The following is a 20407-nucleotide window of genomic DNA, read 5'->3' as shown; positions in this document are numbered from 1 at the left end:
TTGGTTGGCATGAAGTGTGTTTTGGCAGTCGTACTTTCATGTTCCGAAGCATCTCCTCCAGCTCCACGAACTTCCCCCCCTTCTCTTTGGCTGTTCTCATCTTTTTATCGAGGCTACGGACTGCGGCCCTCACGATGATGTCCGGTCTACACATCGCGACCAGGCTTCGGTAACAGCAACAGGGAAGCCAGTGCGGTAAGAAAGTACCAAGTACTCAACCTGTAGGAATTGGAGTGGCTGGCTGCGCCTCGATATATCTGGCGGGTAGCTTTGGAACTGCGAAGTTGGAGAAGCAGTTTTGGGGTCGCTCGTCACTAGGCTATTTGTCTCAGTTAGTAAGCTGTACAATTGGTCGGCCTAGTTGTTGTCTTACATACCACATATGTGACTCGTGTTGCAACTCTCCGCTGCTGTTCTTCCGTGATCAGAGAACCCACGTAGGTATAAAGCTGTACAGGCACACAAAGTTTGCAATCCAAATGATCATCATTTTGGTGACAGCCTGATATTCTGCTTACGTCGGTTAGCGATGCACGTGATATGTTGGTCTTGTGAGTCCAAGGATAGAGCAGGGGCTTTCACTAACAATTACTTACACGATGTTGGACAGTGGATATCACGAACGTTTCAATTATTCCCGTCCTGGAGCGCGAGGTACGTACCACAGACCCCTACCGCCTGCTGATTAGGTTCCTGGTCCGTGCGTCTTTGTTTCTCAGCAAGCCCAAAACAGTCTGGACTGCAGATCCATGCAGAAGCGCTACGGGGTCGTCCGAGGGAGAAGAAAAAAAAAAGAAGCGAACCTAATGCGCCCGCCTCGGCTTTCTCTCTCTCTTCCCTCTTCCTTCAAGCCTCACGATTCAACGACCTCACGACGTACACGTCCTCCTATCCAATCTACCAAAACAACCCAAACCTCAACCACCTCACAGCATTCAAGATGGGTAACGTACGTACTCGCCACTCGCACACAACACTACCCCTCCCCCACCGCTGATCAGGGTCCGGTGGAAATGGAACCGGAAAAAAATTGAGGGGCAAGCCGCTGACATTTCGGGGAAAACGCAGGGCGCGAAGGCTCAGCAGAAGCGCGACCGCAACGCACAGAACGCCAAGCCCAAGGGCTCTCAGCTCAAGGTGGTAAGTTCGACGAACGCAGCTTTTCATCCCCCATCGCAAATGCTCGACAGTCGCTGACCGACCCGCGCCCCGCGACAGAACGCCGCCGCCAAGGACATCCAGTGCCAGATCTGCAAGTCCACCTTCCTCAAGACCACCAAGGCTCCCGCGTACGTCTCCCCCCCAGAAGATACTAAGCTTGCGCGGTCTCTTGTACCTTGCGCGCGCACAGCAGCATGAGACTAACAGCCTTGTCATCGACAGTCTTACCGAGCACGCCGAGAACAAGCACAGCAAGGGTCTTGCTGACTGCTTCCCCGCCTTTGTTGCCGCATAAATCACGAGTTTTGACGAGAAATTTGGAGTTGTTGTGGCGTGCTGGATGCCGGGAGAATGGCGCGATATGGAGTTGAGTTGAGTTGAGTCGGGTGAGAGAAGTATCAGCGAAGGCGTAACATTGGAATTTTGCTCTCTTTATATCGGAAAAGAAAAAGACAAATACGAGCCTACGAGTACACACATAATCCTGCTGTTGGATACGCGCGCTTAGGTCATCTTCGTCTCAAACCGGAACCGAACACCGGAGCAAGGTCCGCACCTCAATGCGCGGGCACGGGCAACGGGGTCGGCGTAGGAGCAGCAGGACCCGGGGCGGCCTTCTCCTCCTTCTCAGCCGCCCTCGCCTGCTCCTCCCGAATCGCAGCCAGGATATCCGGATACCACCTCTCGCCAACATCCGGATGGCTCTTCACGCGGTTCCTCAGCGTCGCCTCGCCAAGCGTCCTCGCGACCCCGCCCTTTCTGAACGTGAACTCGACATCGTCAAGCCGCCCGCCGTTCTCCTCAATCACCTTCCTCCTCTGCTCGCGGATGTCCTCCGGCACTCTCCCGACCCCGACGGTCTCCAGGTCCTCGAACTCGGCGTCGCCCCTGACGCCCTGGAAGAACGGGATCGAGAACCGCGGGCCCTCGCCCGCCGCGGGGCTCAGCACGCGGTGCGTCGTCGACACGCACACGCCCTGCGTCAGCGCCTCCAGCCCCTGCCCGATGGCCACGACCAAGGTGCCGTCGATGGGCGGCGCGTCGATCCACTCGCCCCGCACGTTCTGCACCTGCAGCCCGCGGTGGTGGCTCGCCTGGAGGAGGTAGCTCGTCAGCATGCTGTCCTTGTGCGGGCCGACCCCCTGGCCCCGCGCGCCGGTGCCGGCGTCGATGCCGAGCTCGCCGACGTCCGGGTACTTGACGACCTTGAGCTTGTGCTGCTGGTTCTCGTCAAAGTACTTGCCGAAGGCGTCGGGCGGGAGCCGGATGGCCTCGGCGATGAGCGAGGTGAAGGCGATGGAGATCCGGCCCATGCGGTCCATGTAGTCCGTGAAGGTGGCGCGGAAGCCGGGGAGCGCGTGTTCCGAGGGCCACTGGTTCGGCGCCAGGAGGTTGTGGTACAGCGGATCCCGGGGGCCGGGCACGGGGTGTTCCGTGGAGAGGTCGATCTGTTCGCGGTGGTCTATCTTGCCGGCCGTGATTTCGGCGGAGAGCTGGGAGTAGCCCAGGAACGACTTTGCGTTCTTCATCTCGATCTTGAGCCTGAGGGTGTCAGTTCGTCTGATTCGCCGCGTTTTCCAGGGTTGCCACACTGCCCCCTGCTGAACGGCTTACTGTACTTTTCTTCTTGCGGGATGTCGAAAAAGGCGCGGCCTTCTTTGATCACCTTTTGGAATAATTCATCGGGAATTCCCACGTTCTTGATGTATAAGAAGCCGACTTCCATGAGAGCTCTACGTAGATCCTCCAGAAACTGAGGCTTCGTCTCGGGATTCTGAGCTAACGAGAGGTCTAGGATGGGGATCGACGTGAAAGACATGGTGGACTATGAGACGCGGCCTAGAATTACGAAACTCAATAGTTGCCGTACGTCTGGTTCAGTTGAGGATTAGAGTTAAAGAACTCGGTTTCTCCGCATATGTCAAGTGCAAGGCGCAGCAGGGAGCAATCAACAGACTTGATCGCCCTACACGGGAGAAGGCGGTTATTGTAGAACTGAGTCGTTAAGTAATCCGATAACCAATCCCCAATGACGTGACGGGATGGCGTGCTGCGGCAGCGGGGCACTGGACGTTCGGGTTCTGCCCCGCATATCGGGGCCGCGGGGTAAGGCCGGGTTCGAAGATCGGACTGCGGGCTCTTCACGATCTCACACGACAAAATGAACTGACGGGCTACCCCTCCAAGATTTGTTCAAGCACTTTTTAGTCATTCTATTATTGGGTATATTGCACAATGTTTTGACAACTTTTGAAGCCTATGACGAGGCGTGCAGCGGCGTTGTCGCCAGCATCCCTGTTACCTTGTAAAACATGTCCTCGACAGACGGCATTGCGAATGCCGGCGCCGCATCGAACAAATCCGCCAAACGCTGCCGGTTGATAACGGCAGGCTGGTCGTCGTCATCGTCCAGATCCATCTCTTCACTCGGCTCATCTGCCCCGTCGACAGCCATCTCCTCGTCTTCGACTTCCTCTTCGTCTTCGATAATCGCATCCTCCGCGGTGGGCTCGCCGTCGAGCTGCATGTCCTCCAAAGGTCTCGACAGAGCAACGGATCCGGGGTCCGATGCCTCGGCGATGGTCCAGAGTTGCGCTGCGTCGTCGACGGCGACGAAGCCGGAGGAGCTGCCGGTCGAAACCAGGCTAGTGACGCGATGGGGAATGCGCTTCACGCAGAGCAGCTCGGGCTCTTCTGGTCTCATGACGGCGAGTTGAGAGGCTTGGCCGCCTGGTACTACGACGGCGAAGGTTCGCGATCTGCGGTCGATGGCCAAGTGGCTGAACTCCTTGGTCACGGCGGCGTTGCGCCCGCTGGGCAGCTGAATGCCGTACTGCAGCTCGTCGGCGACGACGTCGTATACCCTCAGATCGTCGGAGAGGGTGATGACGTGAGGGGAGAGAACCTGCAGGCGGCGGATGTGTCCCTTCCACATGTTCTGCAACGTTAATCTGATCTCGCCAGTGTGAGTGTCGATAACGTAGACGGTGCCGTCGTTCCGATTGCCGAAAGCGACGAAGAGGGTGGAGCCATCCTCTGAGAAACAGAGGCTACCGCTGCGCTCGTTGGCGTTCTCTCCAGTGATTGCGAGAGCGTCGGCGCCGATGTTGCTTCCAAGAGCAACAGCAACACCACACGACCAGGATTGCAACGCCTCGCCGGAGTTGCCTGTGGAAGTGACGCCGTCGTGCTGCCTCACCCTGGAGTGCCATATCCTGGCCACTCCATCGTCTCCAAGAGTTGCGAACCTATTTGACGTGTGGTCTGCCGTGAGGGCGAGGACAGTCTCGGGCCTAGTGGTGACGTGGGGGCTGTTTACCCTGGAAGAGAGAGCGAAGGGCTCGTCACCCTCGCCAACAGCCCAGAACTTGAGGTAGATCTCGCGCCTCGACTTGATGAATTGCTCGCGAGCCTCAGGGGCAATCTTTTCGAGATCGCGTTTCGGCGGCTGCCAGTCATCAACTGTGGCCAGCCAATTGCCGTCTGGCGAAAACGCAACATGCGTGATCCGCGGTTCAGAGATTGGGTTTCCCTTGGAGGTGATGTTGACATCTGTGGGCTGGGTCCTGGCCAGGGCCTGCTTGGAGATGCTTCTGAAAGACTCCATATCGAACGACTGCAGCAGAGGAGCGGATTGCAGATCGCCGGCCATCATTGCCTGCTGGCCAGTGCCTGTGCATACGTACAGTCTTGATGGCTCTGCAGGGTTCAAAGCGGCGGGCACAGGGTGTCGCACGTCATCAGCGACCGACCACACACGCTTGACGAGCAGGTCTTTCGGAGTCGAGGTGAAGCGAGCAGCTGACTGAATACCAGAGATGTAGGTTGTTGGCGCCATCTCCGCAGTAGACAGGACCATGGCAGAGTTATCGTCGAGGTGGATAGCGTAGGATGATCCCGAAGGCGACACGACCACGTTCTCGATGCTTCCGGACAGATGAGGGAGATGGTTCATCTTGCCAGTGTCCATCTGCCACAAGACGAGGACATTCTCTGAGCCACCGGAGACCATGTAATGACCTTAGAAGCGACATTAGCGATTTTCGAACACGACTACTTGGAGGTGTATTCCTTACCATCCTTGGACCACTTCACGCTGTGAACCGCTCTCCTGTGCCAGTGGTACTTGCGTGCCTGGATGCTATCCCGTTTCGACTTGGGCACATTGAGGTTTTGCAGCTTGTTGAGCACATCGTTGTAGTAGTAGATGGCACCTCGAGCACCTCCGGCAACCAAATCGACAACAGCGGCGCTGTCTTTCTTGTTCGTGACTCTGATGTCGAGGGAGCAGATGATGTCCGTGGAGTCGAATGTGAAGAATTCGGATTCGAGGCCGAGGTTTGTGTTGGACGCCTCGGACTTGACCGTTCCGACAATGAGACCTTCCTTCGTAGCGCCGACAATGATCTTTCCGTCCGTGCTCGCGCGCAGCAGGTGAATCTCCCGGTTGAGCTGCTTCGTCGTGAAGAGGACTTCAGAGGCTGGCTGCGTGAAGTCGGGACCAGAGTACGCGACGATCTCGCCCTTGTTCTGCTTCGACGTCTCGGACACATAGACGACCTCCGTGTTGCTCTTTTGCCCCTCAATCGTTGCGACTGTCATGTCGAGCGCAGTCTCCGACCTGGTGTGGAACTCTTCGCTGACCTTGGTCCCCCTCTTCCAGTTGACCCGCCAGATTCTGCCGTCGGAGCAGGCGACCCAGACAAAATCGGTGTTGGTTTGCGAAAGGCATGTCGCAACGATCGTCGGCGACGAAGCCCTGTCGGCGTATGTGTTCTGAACCACTGGGAGGGAGATTCTTCGAATGAGGAGGGATTCGGCCACCGAGTAGATTTGCAGAGAGGTGTTGTAAGTAACAATCAGGTACCTGGGTGAACGTTAGACAAGTCGACAGCTCCACGACGCAGACGCCCTTACTTTTCCTTCTCAGCAAAGATTGGGTCGATATCAGCCATCCGGCCACCCATTGGCGAGGAAACCTGCCATCCAGTCGCTTGGACGTCCGAGTTGCCCAGGTTGACGAGCTCGGTCTCGATCTGGTCGTCCGTGAGGTTCTTCTGGAGCTGAGAAAGCACGTTCAAGGCATTTTCGCGAAGGTCTCCCGCGTCTTCCTCGCCGTTCTTCGCAGGTTTGCTCCCTTTCTGCCGAAGGCGCTTCGTCTGGCCGTCCTTGTCGCTGGGGTCTCTCTTGCGCTTCTTGGTATCGGCATCCCGAGCTTTCGGGTTTGAAGGGCCGGCCATTTCGTGGTGTACAGGTCGAATATACACAAACGAGTGTCGTTTCTGGGGGTCTGGAGCAAGAATGAGCGAGAAAAGTTTGGTCGTCAGACCTTCGACGAGTTGGCTTGGATTTCCTGCTGCTTCGCTCGCACACGACCCTTCCAGGAAAAAAAGTTCAAGTTCCCAAAGAAATTTTGGGTCCCGCTCCTGTCGCTGGGCCATGCGATTGGTGGATCTCCCCACAGTCAACACTGATAAGATAAGGATCGGAGAATCACCGGTCCGACAAATTTTCTCTCCGCAGGCAGTCCTGTCAGTACCTATGGAACTCGCGCTGAGCCGGCGACGCGACGATCGAAAAAAGTTTCTTTGACGACGGCGATAATCCACGATTGACGATCCACTGCGCGAGCCGAACTTCAGTTGCCGACTAGCTGGCTGCCAAACCATCTTGCCAATAATCATTTGCATTCGCGCAGATACAACACCGCCAAGATGATTATCCCCGTTCGCTGCTTCTCCTGCGGAAAGGTTAGTCAAAGCGCCCCCCGTTCGATGCGAAAGACTCGATAGCTGACTTCTCCATAGGTCACCGGCGACCTCTGGGAGCGCTACCTCAAGCTCATTGATGACGGCATTATGGATGGGTAAGTCTCCGACTGCGGTCAAAGGCGCGAGCAACAGCATCGCTGACAGGCACGAAAACAGCGACGCCATGGACCAGCTTGGACTCAAGCGCTACTGCTGCCGCCGTATGGTCATGACCCACGTCGACCTCATCGAGAAGCTTCTCAAGTACGCGCATCCAACACTCGAACCATCCTGACGCTCGAGAGTTCTTACACTGGATTTAGGTACACTCCGGACGGCCGCAACGAAAAGAAGATGTCTCTGAACCCGTAATGGTCGGATGACAGAACTATTGGAGTTTTCGAATTTAGAGAGCATTGCATGGCGTTATTGGGAGATATTGGGCACGCAAGACGAGACGGCTAGGTCAACAATAGATCTACGATAAGCAAACGGCGGCAATCGTGCCTTTAGCCCACCCGACCGATGCGCAACACCGAATCCGTCCGCACCTCGAAAACCCGCTTCCTCGCGGCGAAATCAACAAATTACAAGGCAATCGTGGGAAGTGTCGTGGTTATTCCCGAACGACAACGAAGAGCCAGACCAGGCATAGGATTCGGAGGAAAAGAGTTGGACGGTTGGCGGTGGCTGGGAGAACTGGCAGTACAGGTCCGGAGATGATGAAAGCCATCATGCCGGTTCGCACGCCGCTCATCATGTGATTAGAACGCATGTCGGGTCCTACTGAATGAAGAAGTCCCGGTCCGTTTACCCAGCCATATTTGCTGAGGCCTGCGTACCTGCTCCATCAACCGCAGCATTTGAGACTGTGAGACGCTGCTTGATGGTGTATGCGGATATACCACGCGTATTAATCGACAGGGCCACCTGCAGCAATGCCACGCCCACTGCAGTTGCAGTGCGCTAGTCAAACTGTTGGTACTCCAATTTGACAGGGAGGTTGTCTTTCGATCTGGCGGTCAAGTTCAAGGAAAAGCTGACTAGGACATCGAGAGCAACCTCAATGCCTTCCTGACCGGCTGCTAGTCGCTGACCACCAACATGCCATATTGTACCCCATTTGAGATGAATGAGACAATCGTTGACTCGGCCAGAAGAGCCTCACTTGACGTTCTTGTCCTACCTACCAGCTTTGCTCGGGGGCCAAATCATCATATCATGGCTTTGATTGGACGATGTCGGCAGAACGCTTGAGACCGAGGGGCTTGTCTTCGGGTCAGAAAAACGACAAAGGCTTTGCTGGCTGGTGCTTGGTGTCTGTCTGAACCACTCTCTGTTTGTCCAGTGTGCTTCGTTGTTGGTGACATTGTCCACGCTGGTCAACTCCACGTACCCGACATGTCTTTGAAGGTATGGATCGGCAAGGCATTGGCTTGAATGCTGCGCAAGTCGTAGGATGAGCCCGGTGGCCGACTCGATGACCCGAGAGACTGGAAATGGCGCGGCGCTTTTGCCGCGACGAGGACTGAGAGCACCAACAAACATTCCCGAAGCGGACACCACCCGCGATGCAAGAGCCCAGTTCTCATTTTGCTGCCATTGTTTATTTGTCAGGGGACGCCAACACGTCTTGAGTTGATGCACGGCGTGCAGAGTCTGGAGCTACGTCCGTCTGGCGAACGCATTGTGGGTATTTTGGACATTGCCAACGACTTGACTTGGCACTCCCGCAGAACCACGACACGCAGCGTAACCGCGGTAGGATTCAACTGGCGCGCAACAGCTACTGCAAGTGGCATATGGTACCCATAATTCAGAGCAGCTCGGCTTCCTATCTGTTGCACAAGATGGAGGCGTTGTCCCGATTAAGAAGACCGTGCCGGAGCCCATTCATAGAAACAGCTTGTTGGCGCCTATGCGCGTTGCATGGCCTGCATGCGTGATGCGGTCGTGGCGTCAGGGATACCAAGCGGAGCCCCCGACCAGTCGAGGAGGTCGGCGTCCGGGTCGGGGTTGACCTCCATGGAGAAGACGAGAAAAAGGGCCTGCCTCGAGACAAGGCTTCTTCCGCCATTACACAATGTTGAAGGACCGAACCCCAACAGTTATCGGTGATATAGACATCGAAGCAAATCCTTCATGAACCGGAGTGGATGGCATCAGATGGTGTGAAGCGCAACCCGGCCTGCCCCTCCATCGGCGATCAGCAACTGGTGCCCCGGGGACGGATTCCTGGGTCCTGGAGCTGGCACCCCGCCACATCGCCGGGGTCGAACCAGCTGGCTTTACCAGAAGTTTTGCTAGCGCTGTGATTAGTGAGAGGCACCGACATGAAATCCAGGGTAATCACCACACTAAGTGAAAGGTCGGGACGGAATCTTCAAGGATGACGACTGCGTTCAACGAGAAGAGAATGGATTCGAAGTCAACAGCCAGCATTATTGGAAAGGAGCGGCGTCCCAGGAATCGGGAAACCCAGTCGTGGACGCAATCAGGTGATGGTGGTGGCTGCGGGACATTGACGTTGGACCGTGGAGTTCCAGGGTTGCGGATATTTCAAGAAACACCAACAACTGAACCGAGACTGGTTTCCATATTTCCGGTTTTCTGGGACCGAGGTTCGAATTTGCCAACAAGGAACTGACTTGTTCCCATCCAACCCCGAGGACAGTCCGAAAGGACCGAGAACCGAGGGAAATTCGAGTTGAAGCTGATGATAATTACCGGGTTGGCAGTTTGATCTTGTAAAGTTCTCTTTGGAGGTCAGTCGAGCTGGGACGCATGGCTCAGAGACCAAATGAGCCCATTATACCTTGTGTTCGACTGTCGCGAATCGGGTATCCATGGGAGAGAAAAGAAAATTTGTGTTTTAGAGCAACTCCAGAAACGAACGGTCAAGGTCAAGTGACGGGAAGGAGAAACCAACAACATCAACATCAAGAACCGGTGAGGAAAGACCTGGGGGCTACGTACCTGCCGTACCAGTAGGGTTCAAAGCCGTTACTGGGACCGTGCCTGCTTCCCAGCACAAACGGTAGGCCAGTGTGGCCTGTCAGACTCGGCGTGTCAGTGCCCTGGGCAGAATGGCGATCAGTGGGAGGGGTCTCCTTCCCGCTTTTCTTCTGGAAGACGGTCAAGACAAAAACAACACCGGCCCAAATCGTCGGAATCCGGTCACCATGAATAGAAAGGAGCGGCGGAGATTTGGGGTGGCCGGAGAGGGAGGGGTACGTACACACCCTCACACTTCCATTCCTCCCGTCGCCTGTACATGCTAAACTGCTATCACAGTACAGAAAGACACTTGGCCATGGCCTTTCCCAACGAACCGACTGTGACGGCTCATAGATGACGGCATGAGTTCCAGCTTTCAAGTGATGGTCACGCCGTTACCAACCTCCACGCATAGCCCATCTTCCCTGACATCCTACCAAGAGTTCGGGTTGCGCTAGGCCTGACATCTCGAGGCCTAATCAGGCATATCCGTACTCTCGCGAAGCAAGCAGAGCCAACAACATTGGCCCGGACGATAGCAACATCGTGTAAGGCTTTGTTTATTTGTTGATCGGCCAGTTCGGGCCACCATAAACGTATCCTTGTCGAGTAAAGTGGTCGAGACCATCCTTGGTTCCGTTGCGCTGGGAGTCGACAAATGAGGTTTACTGTAGTTGCTGCACTTGGTACCAACAACACCCAGACAGTCTTGCCAGGGCGGCAAACAGACACCGAGACAGGCAAAAGACACGATGGACGGGCAGAGCCGTTCACGAACACGCATGCGTGTCACCGCCCCCAAATGCAATACACAGGCACGTTTGGGGAGCGTGACTGAGTGCTCGCGTCTCTCATGACACGGCATGAGGGGATTGGCTCGCCGCGGTGTCTGGATGGGGGACAAGAGACGGTGCAAAGAAGCTTGTGAGAGATATCCGTCCATCCACACTTGCTGCGCGAGCATACATACACTCTACACAATCAGAAAGGGGACAAAAGTCCCAATACAGACGCGCAGACATTGGATACCATCGGACCAGTGTACCGGCTCGGCCTCGTCTCGCTCTGGACACACTCATAGTCATAGCATGGGCAATTAGGTAGGCAAGACATTGTAAGGAAAGGTGCTGCGAAGTTGTCTTACATCCAGCAAACGTGAGCTGACGATTGAATATTATTATGACCACGACTCTACAGCCTGATATCCGTACATTGACCTAATACGTCCAATGTCATTCGAGAGACTAGGTACCTAGTAGCCTAGATAGGTATCACGGCACAATACTATTTTACGGGCATGGTCAACCTCAGACACATGGGCCACACGTTCTACACTGGTAGCTTGAGAGACATTATTGGAGTTCGCATAGGTAGCCGTATCTTTCCCATCCCTTCCGAGGACCAGAGGTAAGCTACCTTACCTCTATCTTTGCTTTCAATTTTTTTTTCCTTTCAATATTTCAATATTTCGACAAGCTTCCCTTCCCTTCACAGGTGTTCCCTTCAAGCTTAAAGGCCCCTCCGGACCGATGTGGGGCGTTCGCAGGGCCAGGGGTGGTTGTGGTTCGCTGAATGATGCGACGCCCACCTCTGCTAAGCGCCGACGCCTGTCTGCTTCATGCAGCCCACATCTCGACGATGCTCTTCTCATCCACCGACACAACGCTGTACTTGCTCCTGACTGGTCCAACCTGCCAGGAGATGTCTGCTTTGCCCGTGGGAACAGACGCGCAGCTGCACATCTGACTGGCTCAATCTTGCTCTGAACATGCCTGCAGATGCCTGCCCTACCTGACCAGGCCAAGCCGAGTTCGTCTCGTTCGCCCCTCTGCTGCTGTTTCTACCGCCCAAGATGAATGTCTCCTGCTCAAGACAGAGAGAATACCCTCCCTCCCAGCTCGCAGATTGGGTCACGTCCTGGGGCAGCTCTCGTCTTTTTTTACACACCTCAGTCCTCAAGCTGGGCTAACTGAGATGCTTGCACCCTTTTCAACTCCGTCCTGTCGGCATATCCACGTTTGATTCGGCCAGCAAAGCAAAACCTGCACTCGCACCATCGTCTTCGGTCCCTCTCTCCATGTAAAGTACCTATCCATAGAGCGGAACAGAATTCAACCAGCCTAGCCATTCACACAACACAGAGAACTCCAACATCTGTCTCGACCCTATTGCAACGCAGCACTCCATATCCGTATCACGGCCTCTCGGGTACCTTACCAACGACTCAGTGACGGAGTACAGAACACCTATCTGCCTCTTCTCTGCGACCTCACATTCTCACGTTCTTGCGGTTCCATCCAAGTATCGCCATCTTCTCTCGCCTGTACCACCAGACCAAGTGTCGTGGGGTGTCAGTGCAACCGAGACCTGACAATCACGTTGGCCGTCATCCGCTCTGTCTCGCTGTCTTCGAAGTACTTTCTGCGTCTGGTTCCTGTCATTTCTCCTCCGTGCCCGGCTGCGCGAGACCGAGTGGACGGCCAGGCAATCGGTGGAGCTGCACTTCTCATCCGCTTCGTCGAATCTTAGCCGCAGCTTCTCCCAACCGCCCCTCCTACATCTGCATTGCAGCATTATCGCAGTAACGCGCAGCTCAGCCTGATTCCGCACTCCATCGTCCTCTCATTCTGTTCTATCCAGCGTCGAAGCGGCAGTCGCGTTGCCCGCAGGCCGATCCAACCTTTTTTCTCCATATTTCTTTATCCTTCACTCGTCAGACCTGCTGCTTGGGTCTTCCGTTCCCCCTTGTCGTTCGACCAGCAAGCGCAGACCCGCCGCGACGCTGCGAAACCAACCTGGCCCTGTCGATATTTCGCGTGAGCCAGGGTCGGCCTGGAGCCCCCGGTCCCTGCCTTTCCTCAACCTAGCATTGAGGTTGCAATAGGCACAGCTCCTCTTAAACCGCCCTCCCCACCCTCGCTCTCTCGAGCTTCCTCACTCTCCAGCCTGCTCCTGTTCGTCTCGAAGCTTGGTGTGGTGATCTCCAGGCCATCGTGAACGAGACCCGACCCTCCAGCGCAGCTTGACCCTAAGCCTCCACGGCTCCCAGGATCGAGGCCAGCAGCCCGCGTGGTCTGCGACTTGGTCGAGTCGGCCTATAAGCGCATTGCGTGGGATTCTCAAGGCAGTTTTTTGAACTCACAGCCGCCGACCAACCGCTTGCTGGTCAACTGTTCTTTGCGTCGTCGACCAGCTGAGATATTGTCGTCATCATAGGCAGTTCGGTGCTGATCATGGCACTCGAAGCGCCCCTACGATCGTCCATTGGAAGTCAAATATCTGCCTACTCGCATCATCACGAAATGTCCGTATCCTCTCCCGACAACGGCTCATTCCAGACACCATTCTCCAACATGTAAGCCAAACCTCTTGCTGTTATTCAAGACAGACACTTACGTCCAATTCAAGGTCATCGGCTACTTCAGAACATTCAAATTCCAATTCCCTTCGGCCGAATTCCATACAGAGAGTGCCATCGAACAACATGCACCTCATGAGTCCTAGCGATATTGTCGGTCCATCACCTGTGACCTCAACCGGAACAGAGACGACAGAGATTGAAGACGAGGAGGCGGATGAAGCTCGAGCCCGCCCTACATCAGCAAATCCATTCCCTCACCCTCAGGTGCGCAACCTTGAATTGACGAATGTTGGTCCGTAATACTGACATGAAGCAGCTCATGATGCTTACTACCAACATTCCCGAACACGTGCGTCAAAGTGGCAGCGAAGAAGCCGTCTCGGTCATCCACGCTCCAGAAAGCTTCCACAGCTGGGTAAAGCCCTTTGATATGCCGAAAGCGCATCAGTAGCTAATGTTGAAGCAGGTTTCCAACGACCCAACTGTGAAACCAGACCAAGCCAGCGATCAATCATCTCCGAAGTCCGAAGCAAAGTCATCACCCAAATCTGCGAAGTCCGCGGCATCTGAACCCAAATCTTCACCCAAGACCGATACCATCAGCCTCCCACCAGTGACAGAGCATGCGGCCAAGGTAGGCTGACCCCGACTCCTCGAAAACGCCACAAGCTTACATGAATGGAACAGTCGAGGTCCCCAGGACTACCTACTCCGCCACCTCTCTCCACAGACGTGAGACCTGTTCGTTACAGCGTGGACAGTGCCACTCCACGCGCACAAGATTTACAAGATATGCTCAGCGAGTCTTCCAGACTTCGCTCCAGCAGTACTAGCAGTCTCGAAAGTAAGGCGCTTCTGTATGTTGATCTGTTCTTTTCTAACCTGGGCAGAAATCGACGAAAGGAGAGGAGAGGAAACTGATGCCGAAGCATACGATGACGACTATGCCACTCCTTCCCTACCGCTTGAGGATCCTGAGGTGAGAGCGCTGCGAAGCGCCCTTCAGGAGTGTTGGACTCTGTGTAATACCTTGGCCAACTTGAGCTCGATACACCGAATGAGGGTCTTCAACAGCTCAGGCACCCCTGACGCACACGAAAAAGCATGGATGGCCTGCTGGAAGCTCTGTCAACGACTGTACGACAACCAAGACGAAGACTTGTACGGACATAATGTGCGAGAGAACCTTGACTTGTGTCGCGATTTCTGCCAATCACTTTTCGACGTGCGCCAGAAGAAAGATGAAGTTGCCGACTCCATTCTGCGCGTCAGCTTTGAGCTGAACAACCAGTGAGTTCAGATGAAGCGGGAAACGCCATCTACTTGACGCTGACTTTATGCCAGTCTTTATAGCGCGCAGGATATCCGCAATCTTCCGGAACAATTTCGAGAGCGGACGTTGGACTTTTACATCACTCTTTGTCATCGATTAATGAAACAGCGCAGTGAATTGGCTGAAGAGACCGACTCTTTGTTGAAGGCGTGCTGGTCGCTCGCAGAGATGCTGTTCAGTTTGAGGCAAAACAAGCGAGATGGCAGGGCTCCTGATGAAGAGCTCCTAGGCTCAGCAGTCCAGGCTTGCTGGGAGTTGTGCGATCTCTTCAGAGATGGGTGGACTCAAGTCCGACCAGACCGGAACACGCCACGACCAAGTCATACGAGTTTCTTTAACAACCAGCAAAACTTCGACCAGCCCTCAGGTCGCGAGAGCAGGGCGTCCAATCGCTCATCTTACTCTAAGCGGGAGAGCCATAAGAGCGTCACTGACGAGCGCCCACGGAAGCCTCCCCCAGTCCCCGAGACCCCAGTGACGGAATTCGAGGACACTCCCATCTCCCCAGAAAGCCAGTCACCTCGGGTTCCCAACATCCTCGTCCTAGGCACCACATCCGACAGCGGTCGCGGAGGCCGATGGTCAAGCACCGCCTCCCAGCTGTCCAGCTACTCGCAAAGCAGCAACAAGACATCAAGCACAGCGACGACCACGACCGCAGGCGACGAAAGCAACACCAGCCGCATCAAAGCTCTCGTCATCAAGGCAGCCATGAACGTCGGATATACAAGAGACCCCGCCCTCGACAGCAAAGCCGAAAAGGCCGCCCTGCAGGCCTTTGTGAAGCAGATGCCCCCGGGATCTTTCGGATCTCTCCCGACCCATGCGACCCTGCTGCAGAATTACAAGAACCTCGTGCAGGCCGACGCGTCGTTCCGCGGGTCGTCTCTGCTTCCGGCGCGGGGAAAGCGGATAGCGGCGAACGACATGGCCAAGAGCGTCACTTACATGGCCGGTCGCGCCAGCCAATACGTCTTCTTGCGAGACCTCTATAGGCTCGTGTTCAGTTTCCCCACGGAGGAAGGAGAATCGAGGAAAACAATAAGCATCGCTATCTGATCGTCTACTTTCCGGCTGGTCTCACCACTGCGGTTATTTTCCCTTCCCCTGATGATTTACATGAAAATTTTCACAACACTTACCATACACGGCGGGCTCATTGCACACACACAAACATTTTGGCTGGGAGAAAGAGACTTGCAGTAACGCGTTTTTGGGTTGGGAGGAAAGCGGTCCCCGTCTGTTCGTTTCTGCTGCAACTTAGATACCCCCCCTTCATGTGGATGGAATTCGGCGCTGGGAGGAAATCTCGCCCAATTGTTTTTCAAAATCGTAGCTTGATTTATGTTGTTTGAGGGAGGCAAAGCCGAAGGGAACGGTTCATCATTCGTTTCATGCGTCACGATAGATGCCATGGTATCATCTGGAGAGGAACTCTATATATATATAGCTTATGTCGCAATGACTAACCCCAATTCCCACCTACTTGTGTGTTTCTCTTTCTCTCTTCGCTGTGAAATCCAAAAGCACGACGCTGAACCCGTTGCAAACTCCCTGAAATGCCCTTACTTACTTTACATGTACCAACACTCCAACCTCGACCGTGTGAGCTCTACTCAAGAGGCGGGTACTGTTGAAACTCGTCGTTGAATGAACCGGCATTGCCGTCAAAGTTTAGCATCTGATCCCAGTCGAAGCCCATGAAGGCTTCGGCATTGCTTTGACCTCCTGACTGATTCTCTACTGGTGAAGTTATCCCAAAATCCGTAACGTTTCCCATTTGATTGTGGGATTCCGTCGTGATATCGCCTCCGCTGCTCAAGCCACTCAGGAGCGCGGGGTCCATATACGAAGCCAACGTCGGGTCCACGACCGTATCGAGGTCAACTAGGTTTGGAAGCGCGTACGTCGAGAGGTTGGGAGTGTTTCCCCAGTGACTGTTGTCGACGACGTTGTCCAAGTACGGGCTCCAGGCGGGGTTCGTGTCCGTCTCCGAGAAGATCAAGCTCGGGTTCGAGGCGTCCGAAGCCGGGTTGGAGAAGTACATCGCGGTCTCCATTCCGTAGTTTGCAAGGCCGTAGTCGTAGTTGTAGGGGCTGTAGAAGTCCATCTGCGGTGCCTGGAGATACGGCGTGGCTTGTCTTAGAGCCATGGGAGGCACTGCAGCTGTCAATGCTACCGTTGGCGGTGCTGGTTGCGTAAGCGTCGTTGAAATCGACGGCATTGTAGGTTCCTGCCCCCTCATCTCCGCATCGATCTGGTCGAGAAGTTCGTCGATGAGCTTATCGGCCTCGGGCCCCTGATAGATTTCGAGCGGCGAGGGCGCGTCTGGGGTATCAGTTTGCAGGAGGAAGACCGCTTCGTCGTCTCGGTCTTCGAACTTGGGCACGATCATGGGCGATTCGAGCTTCAAGCGTTTGGGATCGATAGTCTCGGTGTCCTCTGGGCCTTGTTCCTCCTTGACGGCGTCTTCAAAGTCGGAATGACTGCGCTTGGTCGGTTTGCTTCGCAGCTCGCGGTTGTACTGCTGTAAGACGGGCTGTACGCCGTAGGGATTGTCCGGGTCCCACGCCGGCATCTCGGTGACCGCTGCCGGCATGCCGGGCAGTGCCAGTGTCAGGCCCGGATGTGAATGGTTGCTGGGCTGGGGTGGTGACTGTTGTTGGGTGTTTTGTTGGGGATGTCTGGAGAATGTGGTGGACGGTGACGGAAGATGGGCGTCGAGTTGGTGATGGCTCGCTGACGCGAGGGGCGCGAGTGAATACGCATTCGCGGCTGTTTGAATAGCGGGTTGGTTGAAATCTTGCACTGGCCGAGAGATGACCGTACTCCTGGGTCGACGGATCAGTAACTATGCTTTGCGAATGTTCCTATGGGAATGGCTTACCGTCGGGGTGTCGATGGTGCGGTCTTTCTGTTTCCGCCATTGCTCGGGAGTGTTCCGTTGATCAATGCTGTCCTGTGAAGCAAGAAGTCAGCGCGCATTCGCTCATTCTTTGGCAAGGCGGAAAGAAAAATAATACAAAACAGTTGCAGGCTGAAGCAATGACTCGGAACCTATCGCGCAAGAATCGCACTTACCCGAACTCGGGGTCGTGGCCGTACTTGCTCTTGACATACCGAAGCTGCGAGGCCGTAAGGGTCTTGTTGAAGCGCTTCTCGTATTCCGTCAGGATGACGGCGCCCTTGACCTTGTCGAGGGTGAGCCGCAGGACGAAGAGGATCTGGTCCTCGGTGTAAGTAATCTGGCCGACCATGCTGGGGAGGAAATAGTTATGAGTGTTTGTATTAGGAATTGTGAAAGATGCTGCGGTATTTCGGTGAAGTATATTTTGGCTTACTGATGAAGTGTTGAACGTAGGTAGGGAGTTGAGCTTGTATGTTTGTAGCAAGCTGGGTTTGAGTGGGCTGTCGACTGACGAAGATATCGTGAAGAAGGCGCGGCGGGCAATGTGTTGTGATTCAGTTGGCGGAGGAAGGAAGGCGCAGTAAAAACATTGACGAGATTATGCCAAAAAAGAGCACATGTTGAGACGTTGAGGCTGATTTCGAGTGTTCAAATTTCATCCGACTCCTTATCTTTGCCCGAGGTCGCTTTGTCTACCTATCTATCGTGTCGTCTAGATCTATTTCTACCCCCGTGATGCCCACGTCTTTGTTTCTGTTTCTAAACGTCTATGCAATCAAATCGCTCGCTCGCTCGCTCGCTCGCTTTCAGCAAACTCCATGCCTCATTCCTGCGGTTTGCGGGCGAAAACTCCCCACCAGCAGCTCACCGGGCTTCCCTCCTCGGCCTCGCCCCAGTCGTCACGACCGTCAAGAGTTCCTTCCTCGATGCAGGTAAGCGGGCGACCTTGTTGGCTCATTACTTCTCTGAACGTCTTCAATAGCTTCTTCGTCGTCTCGTCTCTCAATGGGACCATTACGACAGCGCGGGCGTCCTCTTCCAGGGAGAGCTGCTCGTGGAATGCGCCAACCAAGAGGCCAGGGTGGTTATCATCGTACATTGGGTCGGCGGCCAGGACCACCTACAGACTGTCAGTCGAATAGTCACTGCGAAAGGGGTGCCACTGAATCACTTACCTTGAACTGATGGTTCTTGTCGAAGAAGTCTTGGTCGACCTCATCTTCTCCTGAACCTCCCCAAGTCAACGCCCCCGCGTCCAGCGATCCGCCGAGCTTCTCCACCGTGGCCCGGTTAGCCTCAACATTGTGTCTCAAGTTGTCCATAATCTCAGGCAAGTCGCTAAGAATGACGTGGACCTTCCACAAGGCAGCCGCCGCCAGACCAAGAAGCCCTGTGCCGGATCCCAGCTCCAACACAGACGGGCGAGGCTGGCCGAGTGACTCATCGAAGAGCCGGAAGAGCGACGTGGGGCCGAGACTGGGCAAGTGCTGCGCCAGAACATATGACGAGCCCCAGGTTTTGAGACCAAGTGAGTCGCCGGTCAGGGGCGGTTCGCGGATGATGAGCTCAAACGTCGGCGAAAGGGCGTCTTCTCTCAAGGGCCATCGCCGGGTGATCTCGCCCATGGCTACTCCTCGTAAGACGCTGTACCAACAGCACGAAACCTCCCGCCCATTCCTGACGTACCTGTACGCCCACAGCGCTCCGTAAGCCGTTTGCTGGCCTCCGACCAAACCGCCTCCTGCTCATCCTCGTCCTCAATCCACGAAAGACCGCTCTTGATGATGGAGGAGAGGTACATCGAGACCTCGCGGCGAAAGTAAACCGTGGACTCCAGCTCGTTGGTGATGACCGATCGCTTGGTCTTGTGGCTCCATACTGGCGGGCTGAGTTCTAGTTGCTTCAGCGTGTTGAGTAAGTCTTCACTTGACGGCTTTTGCCACATTTGAGGGAAATCTTTCGGTTCGAGTGACATGGTTGCTGTTGATTAAGAGTTCTATGTGAGGTTGTCTATCGTAAAGGTTATTTCTTCGAGGAAAAAAGGGGCCGCGGGTTGGGAGAAACACGTAGTTGTCGAACAAAGAAAAGTCGTTGAATTTTGAAATTTGGGAGGAGAGCACGCTTACAACTCCTAAAAAATTTCGGCAGCGGTCTGGACTTTCCGCTACTCAAGGCCCCCATCGCCAAAAACACTGAGACCAACGCTTAACGCCGACAGGGACCTCCTTATCGTTATCGCACGGGCGCCATGGATCCACAAAACGTGGGGTCCAGATCTGGCAGGTGGGGACCCGACTTGAAGGGTCTTTCCTTCACAAGCTTCGCGCGTGCCCTGATTTTTGATTGGTTGGCCTCACATGCAAGGCTGTAGTGGAGTCACTGACCGCCCGACCCCACGTCACAAACTGCTGAGGTATAAATAGGCTGCAATTTCTGCGGCCTCTCAACTTCGTCCTCTTTTTCCCCTCAAGCACCGTCCTCTTCAACGCTGCGTTTCTATGCTACGAACGGAGAGGTTTTGCGCGCAAGCGCGGCCTCTCGAAGCGGGTTCACGCCCGCTTCAGAATGGCATATGAGAAATTCGGAGTAACATCTTCACAAACACCCAATGTCTCCTGCCCTTGGCGGGATGACGGGTCTGCCCGCGAGGGCCTGGCGTGACTTCACGCTTGCAATTGGCATCAGAAAAGCAGGGCCCGCAGCCGCCCTCGTGTATACCCTCTCGGGGGGAAGACGAGGATCCGGACTCGGTGACCCTTTGGGAGAGCCGTTGCGAAGATTGTGCACAGCACTTGAGTGCGATACGCAGCGTCTGGATTCCCGGCTGGCTTCGGCTGGTCGGGGGACTTGACAATTCAATTCCGATCATTCTGTTGAGGACGGTGCTTCATCTTTTT

At 55.0% G+C, this 20407-nt stretch overlaps 7 protein-coding genes across 7 annotated transcripts; 3 read left to right on the top strand and 4 right to left on the bottom strand.

Annotated features, from left to right (window-relative positions):
- Positions 1-993: 993 nt before the first annotated feature.
- On the top strand, positions 994-1456 carry CkaCkLH20_06837 (uncharacterized protein; the record flags this gene model as incomplete). The annotated part of the gene is made up of 3 exons (XM_038889554.1): positions 994-1140; positions 1219-1289; positions 1384-1456. The coding sequence occupies 3 exons, from the start codon at positions 994-996 to the stop codon at positions 1454-1456; spliced, it is 291 nt and encodes a 96-aa protein (XP_038745366.1).
- Positions 1457-1718: 262 nt separating this feature from the next.
- Positions 1719-2980, bottom strand: CkaCkLH20_06836 (uncharacterized protein; the record flags this gene model as incomplete). Its single annotated transcript, XM_038889553.1, has 2 exons — positions 1719-2703; positions 2754-2980. 2 exons carry the CDS (start codon positions 2978-2980, stop codon positions 1719-1721), a joined length of 1212 nt encoding a protein of 403 aa, XP_038745365.1.
- Positions 2981-3418: 438 nt separating this feature from the next.
- On the bottom strand, positions 3419-6401 carry CkaCkLH20_06835 (uncharacterized protein; the record flags this gene model as incomplete). The annotated part of the gene is made up of 3 exons (XM_038889552.1): positions 3419-5181; positions 5238-6028; positions 6079-6401. The coding sequence occupies 3 exons, from the start codon at positions 6399-6401 to the stop codon at positions 3419-3421; spliced, it is 2877 nt and encodes a 958-aa protein (XP_038745364.1).
- A 474-nt stretch (positions 6402-6875) lies between these two features.
- On the top strand, positions 6876-7283 carry CkaCkLH20_06834 (RNA polymerase N/8 kDa subunit; the record flags this gene model as incomplete). Its single annotated transcript, XM_038889551.1, has 4 exons — positions 6876-6911; positions 6969-7027; positions 7089-7175; positions 7235-7283. 4 exons carry the CDS (start codon positions 6876-6878, stop codon positions 7281-7283), a joined length of 231 nt encoding a protein of 76 aa, XP_038745363.1.
- Positions 7284-13210: 5927 nt separating this feature from the next.
- On the top strand, positions 13211-15661 carry CkaCkLH20_06833 (uncharacterized protein; the record flags this gene model as incomplete). The annotated part of the gene is made up of 7 exons (XM_038889550.1): positions 13211-13263; positions 13413-13533; positions 13586-13684; positions 13736-13903; positions 13957-14113; positions 14160-14559; positions 14614-15661. The coding sequence occupies 7 exons, from the start codon at positions 13211-13213 to the stop codon at positions 15659-15661; spliced, it is 2046 nt and encodes a 681-aa protein (XP_038745362.1).
- A 553-nt stretch (positions 15662-16214) lies between these two features.
- On the bottom strand, positions 16215-17859 carry CkaCkLH20_06832 (uncharacterized protein; the record flags this gene model as incomplete). The annotated part of the gene is made up of 3 exons (XM_038889549.1): positions 16215-17433; positions 17490-17561; positions 17684-17859. The coding sequence occupies 3 exons, from the start codon at positions 17857-17859 to the stop codon at positions 16215-16217; spliced, it is 1467 nt and encodes a 488-aa protein (XP_038745361.1).
- A 474-nt stretch (positions 17860-18333) lies between these two features.
- On the bottom strand, positions 18334-19485 carry CkaCkLH20_06831 (uncharacterized protein; the record flags this gene model as incomplete). Its single annotated transcript, XM_038889548.1, has 3 exons — positions 18334-18630; positions 18686-19137; positions 19197-19485. 3 exons carry the CDS (start codon positions 19483-19485, stop codon positions 18334-18336), a joined length of 1038 nt encoding a protein of 345 aa, XP_038745360.1.
- Positions 19486-20407: the final 922 nt, after the last annotated feature.

The sequence above is a fragment of the Colletotrichum karsti genome (genome assembly GCF_011947395.1).
Source record: "Colletotrichum karsti strain CkLH20 chromosome Unknown Scaffold20, whole genome shotgun sequence".
Taxonomy (NCBI): domain Eukaryota; kingdom Fungi; phylum Ascomycota; class Sordariomycetes; order Glomerellales; family Glomerellaceae; genus Colletotrichum; species Colletotrichum karsti.
This window is presented reverse-complemented; position numbering and strand designations above follow the sequence as displayed.